The sequence below is a fragment of the Strigops habroptila genome, chromosome 4 (genome assembly GCF_004027225.2).
Source record: "Strigops habroptila isolate Jane chromosome 4, bStrHab1.2.pri, whole genome shotgun sequence".
NCBI classification, from domain to species: Eukaryota; Metazoa; Chordata; class Aves; order Psittaciformes; family Psittacidae; genus Strigops; species Strigops habroptila.
Genome location: NC_046358.1, coordinates 9,100,204 through 9,121,007, shown reverse-complemented (window position 1 = coordinate 9,121,007; position 20,804 = coordinate 9,100,204). Strand labels below are relative to the sequence as shown.

The window sequence follows — 20,804 nt, the reverse complement described above, 5'->3', positions numbered from 1 at the left end:
CCTAAGTTATATATATGTATTATATAGGTATATGTAGTTGATGATACATCTATATAGGCGATGAGCACCTACAGGCACAGAAGCACTCATGATCTGCATCAATATAATATGCATGTAGAGCAGCTACAAACCACATGCCTTGGTTTTGTCTGTGAACTGAGCACTTTTTCCAGGTGACTTGGAAGCTCTCCTATCTGTCTGTCTGTCTGTCCCAGGCAGGAGAGCAGGTACTGCAGAAGACTCTTTCTGGAAGTCAAAGCCTGCAAGTAGGATTTTTCTGCACAGTTTGCAGTGTGATCCTCTCTTTCTTGGGTTGATGCTGACATCTGGAGGCTATGCCATGGCAGTGTGTGCACAGTTATTTCTACATGTCTTTTTGCTCGTATTCATGGCGGCATTTTGTAAGAAGCACCTTTTGTATCCTGCTGTGCCTGGGTGATTTGACCCTGGGGCATGCCTATTTGTTTGGATATATTTGCTGAAATCCTGTTGCTGATTTGGATAACATTTCGTGTGTTTGCTGTGGTTCCCTCTGTTAGTGACATCTGCTTGTGGTGTGATCAGTAGGCATGAGGACAAACTTGAATAAAGCAGGTCTGGATACAACACAAGCTGTGATCTGACCAAGTTTAAAAGCCAGGGAAAACTGAATTAGGTTTTCAGATGATGGAAAATAGACTTATTGTCTCAGCTGATGGACATCTGGAGCATCACCGATTTTCGTAAGGGGGTTCACCTGCAGTGCAGACTGTCTTACACTGCTGATCCCCAAAATGAGCACTATCCATAATCCTATAAGAAAGAGCACTCTGCCTGTCCTTCTTCTCCATGCCAATTCTCCTCGCCGCACTGTTACCATGTCTGACCTATGCCCTGCTGGTAGAATGACAATGTTTCTGTAACTCGCTTCTCTCCTATTTGGCATCTGTGAGGTAAGGAAGGGGTTTGGGTTTTTTAGGATGAGGTTGCCATTCCCCACTTTTGCCCATGAACCATATTAACTGAGAAAACTGTTTGCCAAAGCAAGGCTCTATATGGAAATTTCCAGTCATGCTTTTAACTTCCTAGAAGTGTAGCTGAAAGGCACCCTGGCTGCTACACCAAAGCCCTGCACACTTTAGTATGGTTTATTAGTGTTTATTACCTCACACACCAGTATGCAAATTGTCATGCCCCAGAAATTGTGCCTCTCCCTTAACATTTGCATCCTAAGAGGATGTTTTCCACCTTCACAGGTCATTTTGCCAAGGCAGGGTGAGCCCCCAGCGAGGGCTGAGGGATGATGACTGGGAATTAGTGTTACCAAACCCCAGCCCTACAAATGTGCCACATTTGAGCAAAGAGCCTGGGCAGCTTGTATTCAGGCTTTTGCTCAGAGACCTACTGCAAGCAAGGAATAGACTTTTGTAACCACTGCTGGGAATTCCTCTTTTTCATTTGCTCCTGGCAACTTTTGACTATTTGGCGTCACCAAATTGTGCTACTATTGCTGCTATCACACTCCACTTCTAAGCTCTTTGTAGACTTTGCTGATGGGCCATGTTTCTCCAGGAGCTGCCCAAACATTTTTGGGACTGTAGTGAGCTCTGCTGCATCCATTCTTCATTCCATCACCAACCTGAAGGCTGTAAGGAAGAAAGAAATAAGGAAGAAAAGGAAAAAAGATCTATTAAAAAACATTTATGTGTTGGAGTTATATACTGGCAATTGGGAAACTGACCAAAGGGTTGGGCATTTAATTTCTAATTGACTTATATTGACTTTTGAGCAATATACCTGCCCTGAACCCAGCATTTCTGTTGCAACAGACTTGCACACTAGAGAGGCTGAATAGCTCCTGCATGTTTTGTGAAGAGGCACACTGTTAAAGTAGGAAGAATTGGTGTCTAGCAATTGGAAGGTGCCTATACTGTGCTTCTTGCATCTTTCTTGTTCTGAACCAGCATGTATTATATTTTGAGATTAAATGCCTGTACTTTTGAAGTTACAAATAGACAGATCTCTGCTCACGTTTCTTCCCTGGTTTCTAGTAAATGTATAAAACAATTTTAAATTTAAGACCTTAACCTTGTTTTTAAAGCTTTCAATGAGTCATTTAAATGAATGGAACTGTGAATTCTGGGGAACTTGCAGCAATAATTCTGACTTATGTTTTTTTTCTGTTCTTGATGCATGAGTTTCTCTACGCCTTGCTATGGTGAAAAATCACCTTTTACTTTAAGAAGCTGGGTTCGCCTCAAGCCACATTTGTTCTTTGAGAATATGGACATCTTTCTGGCTAATCCCTCTCAAGGAAGCTATTAACTTAAGTTGTAAGTTGTACCTCCCTTCATTTTTCAATGACGTAAGCTTGTTGTTATTGTTCTGCTTATCAGTATATCTCTCTTTCTGGGGTTGTATTATTTCATGCTTTGGCACCTCACTGTACTCACAGAAGTACCGCTTTGGTCTCCAACTGCATATGTGATAATAATTGAAAGGGAAGTTTGAAAGGTTTTTGTTCAGGAGAATAAAAATTATGTTGAACCAGTAATTAAATGGATTCAATAATTGCCTTACCTTTTAACCCAGCGAAATGAGCCTTTCCAAACCTCTGGTAGAGAATTACCCTGATCAAGTCCAGAACTCCTCATGATAGAAAATGCTGAATTTTCTAAGCAGATCTCCTGATGTTTGAGTTCATATTCTCAGGTGGAGGTGAGGCCAGCTGTAGGGATCAAAGAGCATGGAAAAGGTTGTCTGGAAGGCAGCATTTTTGCTGTCCCCTAACTTTTTAGCCCCAGAATAGCTAAATGTTGACTTTGCTAGCATAGAACCAGCAACGTTGGCCCAGGCTGGCCCCTGGCCGCATGGGCTAGGAATCCCAGGGATGCCCTCTCCTTACAGTGTGAGAGCTGGTATAAAACTTCACAGGAAATCTCCAAGACCACTTTGAATCCTGCTAGAATGGTACAAGGGTTCTTGGCTGACACCAAAATCTGATTTTTTGTTTCTTTGGGTGTGATCATGAGGGATGGAGAACAGGCCTCTGGAGAATGATCAGTTATGTTTTTTAAAACAGTTCTGAGCTGGATACAGTGCCTTTTGGTCATGACTCAGGCAAGAAAGCACATGTCCAAGTGTGACAGAGTGGAAAAGAGCATGTGTGTGGCCCACATCTAGTAATTTCTGTAAAAAAATTATCCCACTGGCTATATGATGTTACATTAGCCAAACTTTTCCACTTCTTTGAGTAGTGTCTTTGCTTCCAGAAAAAACCCACAACCTGAATCTCTCCGAACGAACCGGCTATTAGATGAAGGAGACCTCAAATGATCCCTAAACAATCCCATATACTAATTAAAGACAGATCAAAGTGCAGTGTCTCCTATTCTCTCTGGAGGCAATATGATTTCTGAGGGGCTTCTTTCTGAGGGAAAGATAATTCCTCATGGCACTTCCTTGGTTTCATGTGCAGAAATGCATACTGTTTGCTAGCTGGCAAACAGCAAAGACGTGGGTGATCTATGAGGAGCAGCCTAGACTGCTGCTGCCATTTAACCTAAGATAATATATTTCATGATCATATTCCTGGAGACTTTTAGCAACCGGTTTAATGTATGTGAAAGTATTTGGCTTGTCTTGGAGACGTTTTCCATTTGAAAACAAGCTGCAGTGGGAGAGCTGGCAGTTGCACAGGAGGCTGCTCCATGAAAACTGGATTTCCCTGAGCGGCACGGTGGGGCTGGGTCACAGTGAGGGCTTTTGAACAGCTCCCAGGAAAGGCTGCACACTGTACAGATCTGCAGGATGGAGAACCCCTCCGCCTGGTCTCTGGGGGATTGCTGCCGCCTTGCTGCTTGGCAGAACAGGGATTTCATTTTGGAATGGATTTTATCCCTGTTTTCTGTCCTTTGGGCAAGGTGAGCACGCAGAAGAGCTGAAGCCTGGCTTAGACTCGTGAGTTAAAAGTCTTGGGACCATTTTAAATCTCCAGCTGTGGAGGAGAAGTTCTGTTCTAACTTTGGTGTCAATTCCAGATTATTTCTCCTAACCTTGGCAACTACAGAACCACTAGCTGTGTCTACTTTTTATGTTTCATACTCTAGGACACCTGATTCTCATTGAGAGAGCACTAGACCAGGTGTTTGCCAAAGGTCTCATGCATGAGCTCACTGATACGCTTAATTTTCTCTGGGGCCCCAACTACCTGCGTAGGAAGCAACAGCTCCCCCTTTCAGAGGTGATGCGAGGACAGGATCTGCTGCTGTTGTGTGGTGCTCAGAGAATGATAATGCTGGAAGAGGCTGCTTACTCCAGCTCTGGAAAGGTTTCTTTCTGTGCCTAAGCCCTTCTGGAGACAGCTTTATTATTATTCCTCAGCATAAGCATGAGGAAAAATACTACATCCAAAAAAGTTCCTCTCCCAGCCTGGCTTGCAGCTTTCCCAGGCTTTTCCCTTGTCTTTCCCAGCAGAGAGGACCACACACCCTTTGGTGCTGGTTCCTTCTTCTGCATATCTGCAGCTTCTATCTCCACCTCTTCTGCTGCATGAGGCACTGCTGGCACTGGAGGCTGCCACAGAGCAGGCCAGCTCATCCTGGCCCAAAGCCTGCACCCAAGCCTGTTAATGTGCAGATCTTTTCTGGACCAATCCCTTTCTCTGTGGGACAGAGGGTGTGTGCTCCTCAGTCCTTTAGCAGATGTTACACAGGGGAAGCTGGTGCATGGGGCACATGATAGGAGAGTACCTTGTTGTCAGCACCGTGTGTGCTGCCAGTGAGGATAATGGTTTGCTGACAGAAAGCTGTCACATCCCCAGCTGACATCCACAAAGCTCTTCCAGTGAGAGTATAAGGCAGGATCCCTGGCTGGACCAGTTCGGGGTGCCCATCCCCATCTCTTTCTTGAGAATAAGGCATGTTAGCTCTTAGCAAGCTCATATGAACTGCATAAAAATACAGGATGGCTTCTTCTGGCTCACACTGGCAAAGCTGCTGTACTGGGACTTGCACCGGCCAGGGCTGTACCAGCTGCATCAGCTGAACTGCGCAGTAGGAGGTAGAGTAAAACTGCACGAACCTGGCAGAAATGCAAAGGGATGGGGTCTGCCGCACACAGCCACGAGAGGGCACAAGAAGCAAAGCTGAGACCCTTCTTCCATAGGCCTCCTTGCGGGTATGAGTATTTATGGCTAGTCTTCTTTCTTAGAGCAGTTACCTGAATTTCCCTTGAGAGCTTTTATGTTTTGCATGCTTGTGGGTGTGTTTTATCTGTTCCCAGGCTGGCATCTACAGCTGAAGGGACATGTCAGTTGTTGGTGTCTGAAAGAGGACAGCCCCATGACAGCCATTCCTGGCTCATGTTTCCCACCTCCCCTGGCCCTGGGTGAGCTTCTCAGTCCCTTTCTGCCTTGTCTGGAGGGACGCATCCTTAGCCAGGGAGCGTAACTAAAGAGAAAGGGTTAAAATGTGAATTGCTTGCACCCTATGACAATAGCTGCATAGAGCAGACTGACTTTTGGAAACAGTAAGTCCTTGGTTTCATGGCTTCTTGTTACATACCCACCAGCATGAAGGACAGAGAATTTGTCCTCTTGTGCTCAAAGAGCCACTGCCTGGCTCTGTGCTTGCTATTTACAGTCAGACTCCCTGTGCAATCTCTCTTGCCATTCCCGAAATGTCTAAACAAACATCCTTGAATGCACTCTGTTGCAATGTGACATTACCAGCTTGTTTTACGTCTGGGTTGTGTTATTTGTCATGACAAGGAGCAAGTGGGACAGTGGTAAGAAGTAGAAGAAAACTCTTCAGAGGTGTGTTTAATTCAAGATGTTCCTTGTAGGCTCTTCTTTCTCCCCTGTGACAGGGACAGCAAATAGACATGCATTGTGCTGGCCCAAAGGGTGTCTGCCACCTAGGGTGGCATCAAATACCAGGAACTGACCTGGAAGGAACTACGAGAAGCTGTGGAAAATGGCCATCTCATTAATAGAGATGGTCTGACAGCATGTCTCTTAATGGACCTTCTAGGAACTCGTGGGAATAGACAGAAGAGAAAAAATGATGCCTGGAAAATAATGATGTGACTCAATGCTTGGTGGGGGAGCAAAACTGAGAGGTGAAGAGATCCCTGCCCAGGAGCACCCAGCTGCTTTCTCTGCCTGGCTATGGTGTTGCCTTGTGACAGTAGCAAGGTCATGGCCTGCAGAAGGACCACTGTCTCCTACAGTACCCCTGCCACCTTACCCCAGTTTCACACAGTTCTTGTTCCGGCTGCCTCAGAAAGGTTTACTGACAGTGAGATATAGTAAGTGAGAAGTCAGCCTTAAGAATAACACTGGAAAATAGTTTGGGGACAGAAAGAAAGTACATATTTGGTCAGTTCTACATGCCAGGTCTTGAGCCAGCAGAGTTGTTTTGAAAAGAAGTGTGGTTTTGATTGACTGAAATAGTTATGAATTCAACTTCAAGGCTGATTGCATCTTTATAGCCTAAAATTGTTTTATAGCTGTAATTCATTCTCCCTTTCACGCAAGAATAGCTCTAGCAAGGACTGGTCTTGCTGTAACTAACACCCGGAGGGTGAGCCGAGGCCAATTACTCACTGACAAAATTGGAACTTGAGGATATCATATAAACCTGTCAAGCAACATGTTGAGCACCATCAAAGGAAGGTCGATTGTGCACTAAACCTGTGGACTGCTATGAGTGGGTCCTGAGAATGCTGATGTGAGTTCAACATTTGGGCAGGTTCATGGACTTTGAAATACAAAGACCCCACCTCTTGTTTGGGCAGCCTTTGAACCACCAACTACTGGAAGAGGGAGCATGGCAGAGCTGCCTTGTTCTTATGCTGTTTGGAGGCATATGCTAGTAGGCATGGTCAGAGACAGGATATTTGACTAGAATGACTTTTAGAACAACCATATACACCTATGGGACTTTTCATCTCAATGACTGTGTCTTCCACAGCTGCTTTGCCAGCACTTCAGGGTAGGTTTTCGTGCACTTTTGACACACACAAGGCATCTGACACATATTTCAAGCCTTTAAAGGGAAGAGTCTTCACCCAGGGATGGTTTGCATGCCAGGCAGTACATCTGAAACAGCATGCCGAGATTCAACATCCTTTTTCTACCTGGTGGAAAGTAAGGCTGCTTAGACAACACTAGCACTTGGAAAGCAATCTTAGCGCAGGACAGTAGAGCAATTTTAAACAACTTTCGAGCTCCTATGGAATACAAACACTGCAGCAAGGTGCTGATGCAGTGAGGACTCCCTTATTCAAACCTGTCTCTATTCTTATAAAATGATTATAGAATAAAATGACTATAAAATCTGAATTAAAGACGGATTTATTTGTTCTTTATAAATACAATCAGAAAGATTTTTCAAAGCCACAGGGATAAAAGGTGAAATTGCCTTTATTCATCTTACTATAAAAGAGGAAGAGGTAGAATTAATCATTTCTAACATGCTAACCTTTTTCTAACCGTGTCCATTAGATGCTTTTAGTGTCTCTGAACTGAGCTCAGATCTTGTCCTTTAAAATCTTTTAGATCATAATAACTTAGCCAATATGATGGCTCAAATCAGGTATCTATTACATTATATACCCTTATTTCTTCTTCCAAAGGTACTATGCAATGCCTCAGCAAAGCTTGTGCATGCCAATTCCTGGAAGAGACATGATTGCAAGCAGCAAAATTGAAATAGAACCAGCAAGCTCTACCGTGCCCCTCCTCTGCATTTTCATGAAAGCATCTTAAAAACTCCTTGTAAAACAAGTGCACTTCTCAGGCTGTTAGCACAACATAGCTGCAAACTGAAGAGCAAATTTCTTACCATTAATATTCAGGCTTTGTGTAACTAAGTCTTGAGTTCTGAACGGTCATATCTCAGCAAAAGGTAGGAGAAATTTTATTTCCATGGGAATTTCTTTAGAATAATTAACTACTAACTCTCCACTGAAGAATTCAATTCTCACATGTTACGGCAATAGTTTTGCTCTAAGAAAAAGCATTTTTTTCAGTTTTTGGGTGCTCAGAATCTGGTGCTAATGACTCCATTTTCTGTGCATCCCCTCCAGCATGTGGTGGTAGTAGTTCTTCTTCTGGAATAAATTCAGCAGGCCAGCATCTTCTTTGTTGGCTTGCTACATTGTCCTTACTCACCTTTCCAATTTGATGGATATCCTTGACAATTATTTTTTCAGTATCTTCTAGTACCGTTGTCAGTAAATTAAATAGGAGAGCAATCCAGGCAAGACCAAAAAGGATCCAAATGGCCACCAGTGTTCGATAGTAGGAAAAGTAATTCCTGTCAGGCTGTTTACCTGCAGATAAGGAGGGAGAAAGAAGAAGAAAATTATCAAGTTAAAATTTCTTTGCGGGTGTAAAATGGGCCAGCCTAGTGGATTCATTGATGTATTTTATGTTGAGTACTTTAAGGTGACTTTTTCATTATAGTGGAGTCTCTCACCTCCCCAGCATTAGGTTAAGGCTGGACAATCTCTTGCTGTTACAATAAACTGGTACATGCTAGCACAAACATGCTGGCCTGTCAAAAGATATATTGGAATTCATATATTGATATACTGAATTAGCAGCAGAGCAGGATATTTTTAACCCTTGCAGCATACCAATTCCTGTTCAACCTCTACACTTAAATGCAATGATGTGGGAAATAGTGTAAAACTGTATTGTATTATCTTGAAAATATTCCCAAACTCACAAAGCACAAAAAGCAGTGCACAGTGGACCGCTATAACCACACAACTACTACTACCTAGGTTATTGTAATTCTGTGTATTTCTATAAAGTGTGACTATAACTTCATAAATATTTGCTTTAAATTATAGTTACCCTTGATCATACAAAGAGAGTAGTTGCAATTCCTAATTTACTTTTGAACAGTTTCAAGCACTTCTTCCATTTAAAAAAACAGGTGACTGCTGAGAACTCACTGACACATACCAAGAATACTATTTTCTGTGTTGGAAACCAGACCGAACCTTACTTCATGCAGTCCAAACCTCTCACCATCAGCCAGTACCACACCCCATACTTTTCTGCATGGGTTATTTTATTTCTCCAGTCAACAATACACCACCATACAGAGAGCATTTGCTCCTACTGCACTCAGTCCCACACAACATTATCATCATGATACAGCTTACATGGCTCTGGCATCTGCAGCAAAACTTGGTGATACTGCTCATCAAGTGCTATAAGTCACTGTCAAGGGTGACTCCACATAGTAGGTAACACAGCAGTGTGCATGGACAAGGAGGTGATAAACCTGGTGGATCATTTCCCTTTGTGAAGCTTCCCAGAAGCAGCTTCACAACTGGCAACTCTTTTCAAGTCCTGCAGTACTCTGTATTGCACAGATCAATGTGCAGGATTTTTGTATTTCATCATGCAAGAGCTGTGAAAATGGGGCAGAAGTGGGCTGGTTTGACCTCATGGATAGATATCCAACAGCTGTTTCTACTGCTGCGGTTGAGTTGGCAGAGGGGATACTAGGCTTTCTACAAAGCACCTCCTTTTGTATTCTTATCTGAAGTTCATGATGTGTGGTTAGCAAAGCAACTAGTAATATCTTCGTAATGTTAACTCACAAATGGACTTAGGGCATAAATTCAGTTTACAGCCCAAAGAGAGTTTCACCCTGAAGGTATCACCTATAGGTATTACAGTTAAATCCAGACTGCCATCTTCCTACCCAAAACAGGCTTTATCTCATGCTTGAAGTACAACAGCTACAAATCAGTTTTGAATTGCTAAAATGTGAATAAACTCAAACCTGTTCTGTTCCACTTGGCCAGCGCAAATCCATTTGTCACCTGTAATTAATTCTAAACAAATAATACTCAGAGCAGTCATTGATTCTGCTTGTTTCATTGAGAGATGTGAGGCATTTTACTTATCATAATTTTATCACCTTTGTTTAAGGCAAATTGAGATAAATACTGCAGGGAAAAATATTTCAGCTCCAGTTAAGTCATCCTAATGAAGATGAAATCACAGTGCCAGGAGGCCTATCTAATTGGTACTTTTTAACTGTATTTGTAAAATAATATGTCTGCAGAGCAGGAAAGTCCTATGGAGGTAGTGGTTTTCAGGCTGTGGCTTGCTGTCATTATTGTAAAACACACTTGTAATTCAGACAAGGGAAGAGAACGCACCAGTTTAATGTTCACTTTTTCTCCCACATGGCACCAATCATTCTCCATCTTCCTGTGTTCCACAGCACTGAGTTTGAGATGCTCAGCATCACACAGGCCAAGGTTATCAGTCCTACAGATGGAAATGCCTGTGCCCTATTGTCCTCCACTGTGGTGACAAAGATTATCCCTAGCTGGAGAAAACAGTGAGCAAAGAGGTCACTGTTGAGTGATACAGATTTTTTGCTGATGCCTGAGTTCTGTTTCATGTTTGTGGCAATACTGCTTAACCATTGTTGGAGACAAAGAATCTTTCTCTGGATTACGTGAAAAGAGGAATTTCAAGGGACACAGGTTTCCTGTGCTTTGTAGCAAGAGGGAGCAATTAGCTATCTGGGATGACTTGGGGAAATGTTGCCTAATTAACTCGTTGCTATTGCATGAATTAACCATCAGGTAGTCTATAAGATCATTACGATCACTAAACTCATGTGAACAAGCAAGATGTCAACTGGATTGTCAACGCACTACCCAGCCTCTTTAGCAGACTGAGACAAACTAAAGTCAGCAGGAAACATCAAACTGTGTCTGGAAAAGCTTGCGGGCTCCCTCTGTCCAAGTCCTCAACCTGATGTACGAAATCTTTTAAACACACAGCAAGGTTGTCAGCCAGACTCCAAGGCCCCTCCTGCATTTCTGCAAGGCTTGAGTGCCTGGGATTTGTTGTGTGGTGGATGTCTGCCCATCAGAAAGGGGTGTGAGGCTTCCAGATTCTCTGTAGGGACAGCACCAGTATTCCCAGTATTAGCTTCCTTCTCATATTCCCACTGAAGAGAAGTTCAGGCCGGCAAGATCCTGGCAGGACAGGTTATTCTAGAGAAGTCTTTGATTCTCTATGAAGTCTGGGTGTTTGATTGTTTCTTCTGTGGACACTGATTTGGCTCCTGGTGATCATTTGAGAGTTCCTCTGGAAGCTTATTCCATGGAGTATGTATTTTGGTCAGCAGATTCATGGAAGTGTTTTGAGAAGCACTCCAGCTTGATGGAGAGTAGTATAAAGAGTTCGTCTTCAGGGGAAATCTTAAGCTTTGGCTTGTGAAGACAGAGAGCCTCCAGTGATGCATAAGAGAGTAAAGAGGGCCACTTTCATGGTATCTATGTTTAAGACCCACTTCTCATAGAGTGAATAGATTTCCCCACTTTCCTGTAACTGGGATTTCTACCTCTCAATCTGTTGTGTAAAATCATGTCTTCTGAAAGATGATCACTTATTTCTTTAGTATACATTTTGAAACATAAGTCTTAGGTTTGTATGACTGTCTCAAACTGTTCCCTTTTGGTATATGCAAATTCCTAGGCTCCTTGAATTATCCCCCTACACTTCCTTCCCCAAAATGCTTGGTTTATTTGCACCCCAAAGCACCACATTTCATTATATTTAGACAATTTTGTGGTTTTGTTAGCACATGCAATCCCAGAGAAATGAGTAATACCCCCAGAACTGTACAAGACAAAGACTCACTTAGATTTGTCTCTACAGTACACTGGTGGACTATGCAGTCAACACATGGTAATTACAGTCATGACCCTGGTGCTTTGCTGTGTCTCCTCTCTGAAATCAACCTTACCTACTACATAATCTCCAAAGCCAATGGTGCTGAGGGTGATAAATGCAAAGTAAATTCCTTCGCTGTAGGACCAGCCCTCTGTTTTCTGGAAGAAGAGTGATGGCAAGCACAGAAAAACTAGGATCCCCGTTGCCAGGAAGAACAGAAGGGTCAGAAATTTTATCTTCTTCTGAAAAAGAAACCAGTTCAATTACAGTCATGATTTGACATACTAGTAGGCCACATATAATGATGGCTGTTCAAAATGGGTGGCTATGGAGGAATACCTACTAGGACCACAGGAACTGAAGGATTTGTATTGAATACTCTTCCTCTGAAAGTACCCTCGGCTCGCTCAGAAGCATGGGCAACCTATGTATTATGGGTGTTACATGTCCACAGTAGCCCTGGGAGGTGTAGTCTTTTTTTCTGATTGTATCAACCTCCAATGACTGTGAGTATAGGAGGAATTCCTTTGGATGAATTTTACTGGAGTCAGAATATTTCCACTTTTCACCGGATAACTTTGCTTTTAGTTTTTAGGTATTCAGGTATATTTACACTGTTTCTGACAATACTATCTCGAAGAGTCTTGATTGTTGACCTAACTTCTCATTGCATCAGTGTCACAACTCTGTTCCTACCCAGTGGATACCTTACTACAAGAAGACCTTTAATAAATGAGCTCTTGATGAAGTGCCTAGAAAGTGACTTTTGAATCATCCTACTTCCCAGCAGTCATGAAGAAGCCTTGACTGGAGAAAAAGACTTGTTATATACTATGATTTATCAGCTAGACACACATATATGGAACTTTCTAAGTCTAGATTGTCTGGAAATTAGTGGCAGCTGTTGGATAATTTTTCATGCCTTTGTGCATTGTGCATTGTGCTTGTGCTTGAGTCTGTATCTCATCAAGCCTTGTGTTCTATTTAAGTTTGCCAGACATAGGGAGAAATTCAGCAATTTGAACAGGGTTGTCTGTTGCATTCATACCTTGTCCTGAAAGAGAATTACAGCAGGAGACACAGAAAACCTATTCTCACTTCCTTGGTAGTGATGAGAGAAGGGGAGGAGCTGCAAACAGCTTGGGGCATAATGAGGCAAGACATGTCCTATCTCTGGCTATTTACAGATGCCTCCTCACCTTTCAGCTACTAGGCTCAAATGGACAACTTCAGCCTGATGTTTCCTTTCTGTCAAAGCTAAGGGTGGAGAGGGGTTAAAGGACCCTGTAATGAATAAGAAGAGGTGACACACTAGGAATTCAGTCAATATCTATTGAAACCCCTATAGCTCACTGCTTTTTACAGCTTTTTACTGCTCACCTGCTTTTTGCTGCCTCAAGATGAAATGATTAATCATCTCTCTCTTTACTGGTTGTAAAGGGAGACATGTACTTCCCAAGAGTGTTAGCTCCTGAGGTAAGTGTCTAGAGAACTGGGATAAGGTGTCCACTCTCTCCATTGACTACTGAAGGGGGCTGGATGTCTGCCATTTAGATGGATAGATAGAATGCATCCCTTTCTAAGAATATTTCCTCTGTGGTTGCCTTGTCTGTTTAGCTCTGCAAGCGAGGAATATCTCTTTCCCTATCCTAAAGCAATGCCTAACACAGACTGAGAACAAATATAATAGAGGATAATGCCAGCATACATCTTGAAAATAAAACTAGAAATGAGCATATGACTGCCTGAGTAAGTAAAACCAATTACCTTTCTCATTCCTTTCTCGTACAGGAATTTCCCCAGCTTTTTACACAGCAGTGACAGCATCTTACCAACACGGTGTAGAAAAACAATATTCAGAGGGATTCCAAACAGAGCAAAAAAGACACAGAAGATCTGTCCCCCAGCAGTTTTAGGACGTAGTGTGCCATAGCCTATGAAAAAAACAGGGTCAGAGGAGATATTCCAGAGAACAGGAGCAGCCATGGTCACATTCACACCTACCCCAACCTGGCTTGCCTTTGACCCTAAAAGATGTGATTCGCCATGCATGTTTTGGGTGATGCAGAGAGCACTGTGTGCTCCCAACCCAGTCTTAGAGGGAATGAAAACACAGTCTAAAAGCAGTTATGGAAAACATGCACTGTTCTGTGACAAATACATGGAAAGACAAAAACCAGATGTCTGGGGACCTGGAAGACATCAAGGCTGAAGTCACAAGCTGTTTGCCATGTCAGAATCACACACAGCCATCTCTAGCTTCTTGTCAATCTGCCTGTGTGCTGGTGACCCTTTTGGCTACATCCCAGCAAGTTGGAATGTCCAGATACTGGCTCCAGTCCTGGAGCAGCGCAGCATGAGTTAGAATAGATGGTTCTAATTAGTCCAGACCTTACTGGTGGCTGATTTATTCATGCCAGAGAGATATTTATCATAAAGTCCTACTAAAAGAGGATTTATCCACTTAGATAAATAGTGGAACAACAGTTGCAGAACTCCAGATATCTCATTTAATGGAACGGGGACTGTTCTTAGACCCCATGCGGTATAACCCTGAGTGCAAAAGTCCTGTACTTTCTGTATGTCTTTACTCTATCAGCAACCCTGAGAAAAGGCACTTTCTCAAGCACAGTTCATCTTAAGGCATCCACTACTTGGAAAATGTGATGTTTTATTTGGGGAAAAGACAAATAAAACAACTAATTGGTTTACTGGATAGTAGGCCCCCAAATACTTCAGCTGTCTTGTCCTCTCTGTTGCAGAAATATTCTGTTTTCAGGACAAAACCTGGTGAAGATGAGTGGAAGTACCTGACGTACCTTCACAACAGACTTATGTGGCAAAGATGCAGAGAAACAGGTAAAGTTGCACTTTTCCTGGGACAGTCTGTTCACCTGTGCTATTGTTGGCAGGTATAGAGTTAATTTTCTTCATAGTAGCTAGTATGGGGCTATGGTTTGGGTTTGTGCTGAAAACAGTGTTGGTAACTGGTTTTGTTATTGCTGAGCAGTGCTGAGCAGACTCAAGTCCTTTTCTGCTCCTCACCCCACCCCACCAATGAGGAGGGTGTGGGTGCACAAGAAGTTGGGAGGATACACAGCCGGGACAGCTGATCCCAACTGACCAAAGGGATATACCACATGGCATCATGCTTAGCATATAAAATTGGGTGAAGAAGAAGAAAGGGGGGGATGTTCAGAGTTATGGCATTTTGTTTTCCCAAGTAACTGTTCTATGTGATGGAGCCCTGCTTTCCTGGAGATGGCTGAACACCTGCCTTCTGATGGGAAGTAGTGAATCAATTCTTCGGTTTGCTTAGCTGGTGCATATTACTTCTGCTTCACCTATTAAACTGTCTTCATCTCAACCCATGAGTTTTCTCACTTTTACTCCTCTGATTTTCTCCCCCATTCCACCGGGGGAGAGTGAGGGGTGCTTAGCTGTTGGCTGCAGTTAAACCATGACACTGCCTCACTAGGGAAACAAATTTTATGGGAAGCGATTGATTTGTTTGGCAGAGATATGCTGTTAAGAAAAAATACAACAATACAGGTGATGGCAACGAATGGATTGGCGAGTAGCAGAACGCTGACAAACTAGGGAATCTTTATTGATACATGAATGTCGTAACCACGGAACATTTGTCATTGATCTGATGGGTCAGAAGCCTTTCTCTCTTCTACAGCAGGTCTCCTGCATGGGTTTGTGCAACACCTGCACACCCACCATGATGCTGGGACACCACTGGGGCCCTAGTGACACGTCACACTCACATCTCAGTGAAGCAGCTGTGCCATGGTGTAGTGTGAAGGAGGCCTCAGCTTTACTCTGAAGAAACATAGCTTTGACTTTCACTGAATCTGAGTGTGAAGCGGGAGCTAACAGTATGGATTTTATGCTTAAATTTGGCAGGCCTGCACTTTGGGATTCGTATTTGAGAGAAAGGGAGAGGTAGGCAGCCCCTAAAAAGGTCAGAAGAGCTTGAAGAAGCAGGGTAAAAGTCTCAGCATTTGCTTTACCTCCTTCCCATTTTTTCCCTCCTGGCATATTACTAATTCAATATGCGCACTAGCAGCTCAGGACAGATTATTGAGACAGTGTCCATGCTCCAGCAAAGTTCACTTCTTTCTTGTAATTCTCTTATGCCTTACAGCACTCTTGGATTTAAAGCCTATTTGACCCTAAAAAAAAGACCAGGAAAGTGAAGTTTGTCTCCCAACCACAAATGGTAGCAGACTGAGCATTTTAACAGATGGCTCAAACAGAAGAAACAAGTGGGAAATAATATGAAAAGCCAAAATAGCGTAGAAAGAGCTGTGAGTGAGGTCTCAGGACCAAGTCTGTTGCTGTGTACCATCCATGACAATGAAGGGCTCGAGTTTTCATTCTTGAAAGTATCAATTCAGGTCCTGATAACCAGACATCACACACATACACGGAAAGCATCAGACTTACCTATTGTGGAGACAACTGTGCCTGCAAAGAAGAAGGAGTTACTGAAATCCCAGTTGCTCTCTTCAATCTGTGATTCATTTCCAACAGGGTATACTCCATTCTGAATGGCTTCAGTCAGGTTCTGGGAGAAAGCAAACATTTGGTATCAACACAGCTGCTTTTCTAAAGTGCTTGCTGCAAGAACATTACAGATTTAGCTAGCTACTGCTCCTTTCCTGTAAATACCACTCACCAGACCTCAGTGATACTCTTGATACTATTCACACCTTCAACTCCAGTGTTTTTGAGTGTTATTCTTTTGCCCTGTTTATTCTGACTGCTCTAGTGGTTGTTAGGAGAACTTATTTCCTTTAGCATGATCAAGGACCTCAGTTCTTTTAGACTAAGTACTTTGGAAAAAATGATCCTACATATGACTAGGATGTGGCAGAGCAAGACAGCCTACTTAAATGATGGGGTGGCTGGTTGATGGTTTTGAGTTTGCTCTTAAGATGACAGTGGTGGGTCCAAGATCTAATTACCCACCTGTATGCAGGCGGACTGAGCAGTGACTTTGATCCCTCCCAGAGGGCATCAGTGGGTTATAGCAGGGTACATGTGACACAGAAGAGAATTTCATTTTAAGGTTGTATTCTGATTAGTATCACAGATTTAAATTCAGGGAAAGTCCACTGATCTGCAACGCATTATTCTTGGTGTGACCACAACCACAATTCAGCCTGACGTATGCACTCTTCTCACAACTGCATGCATGAACACACATACATATATTTACAATGGGGCCTTTGAGATGAGGTTAGATGAACAGCTGTCAGAGATGGTTTGGGTTGAGTTGAGGCTGTCCTGCCACAGGGCAGTTTGCCTAGATGTTTCTCCCAAGCCCTTCCAGCTCTACCATATGTCATTTTATGCATTTTCAGACTTCTCTTCCTCCTTGGTAGTGTTAATTTATTTGTCCCTGCCTTTAGCAAGCAGAGAACATTGGACTGGACATCTGGAAGGCAGGCTGGTTTGTACAGAAGCAGACAAGAGAAAATCCAGGGCTCAACCCTGCCAGAGGCACGACACGAGCTGGAATAAATTGCACCAGAAAAAATCTACCTCCCCTCTTCCAGCCTCACTATCTTTAGTGCTGGTGTCCCAGAAAATCAAAGCTAACAGGAATTATTCCACAGCCCTTGCACAAAGACTTCACTGTCTTCAAATGTTCCTCCTTTTTTTAACTCCACTACCAGCAAAGAAAAAAAAAATCCAAAGTGAAGAGGGTGCAGGCATATGTAAACTTGGTGCTGGATCACTGTGTTATTAGACATACCAGTTCTTCCCCTCCTTTCTTTATCCTGTGAACTAGCTATTAGTTTTGTACGCAGAGATGCTTACCGCAAGGCTATTTGCACTCCCCATTTCCTTCTTCATTGCAACAGCTGGAACTAGGAGATATCAGCGATCGGGAGACAAGCATACTCATCCTCAGCTTCCTGTGCCAAGACCAGAAAAACCTTTCCCTTGGCCAGGCTATCTGTTTCACTTCTGCAGCATCTTCGAAAGGTAAACCCTCTCTATGTCACCCTCCTCATATTGATTTGGGCTTCTTTTTTTTTTTTTTCCAATAGATTACTTCTGACCTTACCATGTGGTTCCTTTGTGCTATCTATCTGTGACACTGTTGTATGTGGAAACCATGCCCATTCATTTCAGACAGCTTCATTTTTTCTGCCACGCCACCCATTGTAGATGAGACAGCCACACCGAAAGCTGAATCAAGAGGAGCCAAGACCCCAAAGAATTGGGACACTGTGAGATGGGGACTGTTAATGGCTAACACACAAGGTTTTGTCAAACTGCACAAGTGGTATTTACCATCGGAGTGACCTGCCTGCTCAGACTGGATAGTGAGCTTGGGTTTGGTAAAAGCATCCACATGACCACACCAGTAGGAAAGCATAGGAAGTTATCTGGATAGCAAGGCTGAATAGGAGACATCTGATGGGGAGACAGGAGGGAGAAAGGGCTTCCACAGGGCTGGCACGCACCTTCATAAACTGTTCCATCTCCGCCACTGTGAGGTGAGTGAAGTTCTGCAGAAAAGCCTCCTTCATCTGGGCAGCTGCCATTTTCTCCTGCTTCTCAGCAGTTCTCTCCAGTGCCTGGAACACAGCAGCACCCACAAGCAGATAGATAAAGTAGCCAGCCACCAACAAACCTGTCTGCAGCTTGCCACTGCACATGGCCTTCGGTGAGACACAGCAAGGGACAGAGAGTGAAAGATGGTGATCAGTAAATGCCTTGCACTCCTGAGAAACCTCCCCCAGGCAGGAAGAGCCCTCCCAGCTCCGGCTTCCACTGGGATTCTGCGCTGACAGGGACAGTGAGCTGTCAAACACATTCATGGGGAAGTTGAGAAAAAAAAAACAAACAAAAAACAAAACTAAACCCAAACCACAGAAAAAACCCAACCCCCTCAAAAAAACTTTTCCACTCTCTGGGCTGCATGCTGTTTAGGGATTTCCTCTTGTCTGTGAAAGTCTGCCTTGCGGAGTTCTCAGGAAAAGTGGGTCAGGATGTGAGGAGCTGGCAGGTGGCCATCTCCTGCTCAAGAGGCTCTGGGGACAGGTGAGGATAGCCTGTAAAGGGTCCCACATGGAGCTTGCTAGGAAAAACATGATTTCCCCTCCTCTGCAGCCTGCTGACTCCAAGAACTGGTCTCCAGGGCAAGCCCTGATGACCCCAGAAGCCTATTGTAGTGAGGTGGGTGTTTGTCTCTACTCCCAAGTCACAAGCCCTAGGGCAAGAGGAAATAGTCTCAAGTTGTGCCGGGGAAGATTTAGATTGGCTATTAGGAAAAACGTCTTCACTGAAAAGGTTGTCAAGCATTGGAACAGGCTGCATGGGGAAGCGATTGAGTCACTATCTCTGGAGGCATTTAAAAGACATCTAAATGTGGCACTTTGGAACATGGTTTTATGGTGGGCTTGTCAGTGTTAGGTTTGCGGTTGGACTCAGTGATGTTAAAGGTCTTTTCCAACCTAAATGAGTCTATGTTTCTTTGTTATCTACAGTATTGTAGACCCTACTGATTTCAGAAGGATGGTTTCCATGCATTGGGAAGTCATTTATGTAAGTGTCAGAGTTTGTTCCTATCAGCTTCAATGAGAGTTTGGCTGCCAGTGGGAAAAAGATTGTAGGGTGGGAGAGCAAATTCCTTAAATGAAGATATTGAGTTTAGAAAGCATAGCAGACAGATCTGAGTTTGGCTGCACCATGAACATTCCTAACACTCAGATTAACTTGCTTGACCTTAGACTTTCAAGCATTTTAATATGTTTTGTACACAATTTCTTTGTTATTTCAGCAGATCCCCTGCTTTAATAATGAGAAAACACTGAAGCAAATCAGCCTCTGAAGAAGCAATATGCCGTCTCTTCTGCTCTTCAAGCCTTTTCACTTCTATTGAGTTTGAAAATACAAGAAAAGACAGAAACTCTGGGATTAGCTTTGCAGAACTGGTGCAAACAAGAAGTGGCAGATGGCTTCACTCTGTCAAGTAAAAGTTGTCCTTTTACACATAAATCTGTTTGGCCTCAGAGGAAAACAGGAAAACTATTAAGGAAGGTTAAGTAGCTTTGCAAACCCTTACAAGTCTGAAGATTTTCTTTAGAGTTACTGGAAAAGGGTTTGTAGAAACAGGATGTTTCATGTTTCCTTTCACTTCTTTTGAAGCTGCAGGGTGTCGGTGTGTTTCTTCCTCAGATTTAAACTGTTTCTATGCAAATAATGGCTTCACCCTTGCATGTGTCTAGACTCCTAGCCCTGTGAGACAAGTGAAATCCCTTTACATGTACAAATGGAGCATTTCCTCATCTGCACAACAGATATGAAGATAATACAGGTGGATTCTTTCCTCAGTATATATGAGGGGAAAATGGATGGAAAAAAATAAAAGAAACTTGTGAGAATTTTGATATTGTCTTCAGTTGAAATGGTTTGATCAGGGTGGGTAAAGGGCCAGGAAACTTCATCTTTCTCATGCTATCTATCTCCTCTAAAGTTTAGCTATACTAAGCTGGGTTTCCCTCTAGCCCCATCTCCAAGATAGCAGGTTTGCTATTTGTGCATGCTTCTCCAGAAGCCCTTGACTGCAAGAAGGTTGGTGACCTTTGTTTTCCTCTAGCTCTGGAACAGGGAATACACATCACCTTTTTTCAGTTTGTTTCTTCATAACTGCCTGCAAATCTTTAATAACCACTACAGATTTTTCTGACATGAGAGGAGCATCCCATCACACAGCACTTGGGTTGACGTTTGCAGAGGGAAAGAGGGAGAGCAAGCGCAGTATCTGTTCGCTACTGGATTGTTAACAAATAAGGTGCTCTGGGGAAGAAAGGAAGGGGTAACCCATATTCCCTCAGTGGAGTGCTCCACTTGAAGCCATCTCTCATAAAGTTAAGAATAATTTCTGTTAGCCATGACTGTGCTTCTCTTCTTATTTTGCCTAGAATAAAAGCTGCAAAACACGCTTTTGGTAGAGGCTGCTGGAGCTGTCACTTGTTCTAGCTACTGAGTGAGAGTTACTGAGAGAAAGGGAATCTGGGCTGAGCCAAAGCACCATCATTGCCTATTTCCCACCCCAGGTGTCTATACACTG

At 43.2% G+C, this 20,804-nt stretch overlaps 1 protein-coding gene and 2 long non-coding RNA genes across 4 annotated transcripts; 2 read left to right on the top strand and 1 right to left on the bottom strand.

Annotated features, from left to right (window-relative positions):
- Positions 1-168: 168 nt before the first annotated feature.
- Positions 169-18,236, top strand: LOC115606720. 2 transcript variants are annotated; one of them, XR_003990980.1, is made up of 3 exons: positions 169-2,312; positions 14,467-14,563; positions 17,773-18,236. It is a non-coding gene; the product is annotated as an uncharacterized LOC115606720 (long non-coding RNA). The 2 variants fall into 2 exon arrangements; XR_003990981.1 differs by lacking the exon at positions 169-2,312 and adding an exon at positions 12,920-13,453.
- On the bottom strand, positions 7,878-18,871 carry LOC115606713 (potassium channel subfamily K member 16-like). The gene is made up of 5 exons (XM_030483091.1): positions 18,193-18,871; positions 16,160-16,280; positions 13,472-13,638; positions 11,778-11,946; positions 7,878-8,316 (listed from the first exon to the last, which is right to left on the bottom strand). Exons 1-5 carry the CDS (start codon positions 18,547-18,549, stop codon positions 7,991-7,993), a joined length of 1,140 nt encoding a protein of 379 aa, XP_030338951.1. The 5' UTR covers positions 18,550-18,871; the 3' UTR covers positions 7,878-7,990.
- LOC115606722 lies at positions 18,778-20,121 on the top strand. The gene is made up of 2 exons (XR_003990984.1): positions 18,778-19,276; positions 19,512-20,121. It is a non-coding gene; the product is annotated as an uncharacterized LOC115606722 (long non-coding RNA).
- The last annotated feature ends 683 nt before the right edge of the window (positions 20,122-20,804 follow it).

What these genes read in the sequence shown, in the direction of transcription:
- LOC115606713 (XM_030483091.1), bottom strand. Translation starts at nt 18,549, where the DNA reads ATGAATGTGTTTGACAGCTCACTGTCCCTGTCAGCGCAGAATCCCAGT. An exon ending in AGATGGAACAGTTTATGAAG is followed by an intron (nt 16,281 to 18,192) that starts GTGCGTGCCAGC and finishes GCTTTCTCCCAG; the next exon opens with AACCTGACTGAAGCCATTCA. An exon ending in CTTTGGAGATTATGTAGTAG is followed by an intron (nt 8,317 to 11,777) that starts GTAAGGTTGATT and finishes CCTTATCTGCAG; the next exon opens with GTAAACAGCCTGACAGGAAT.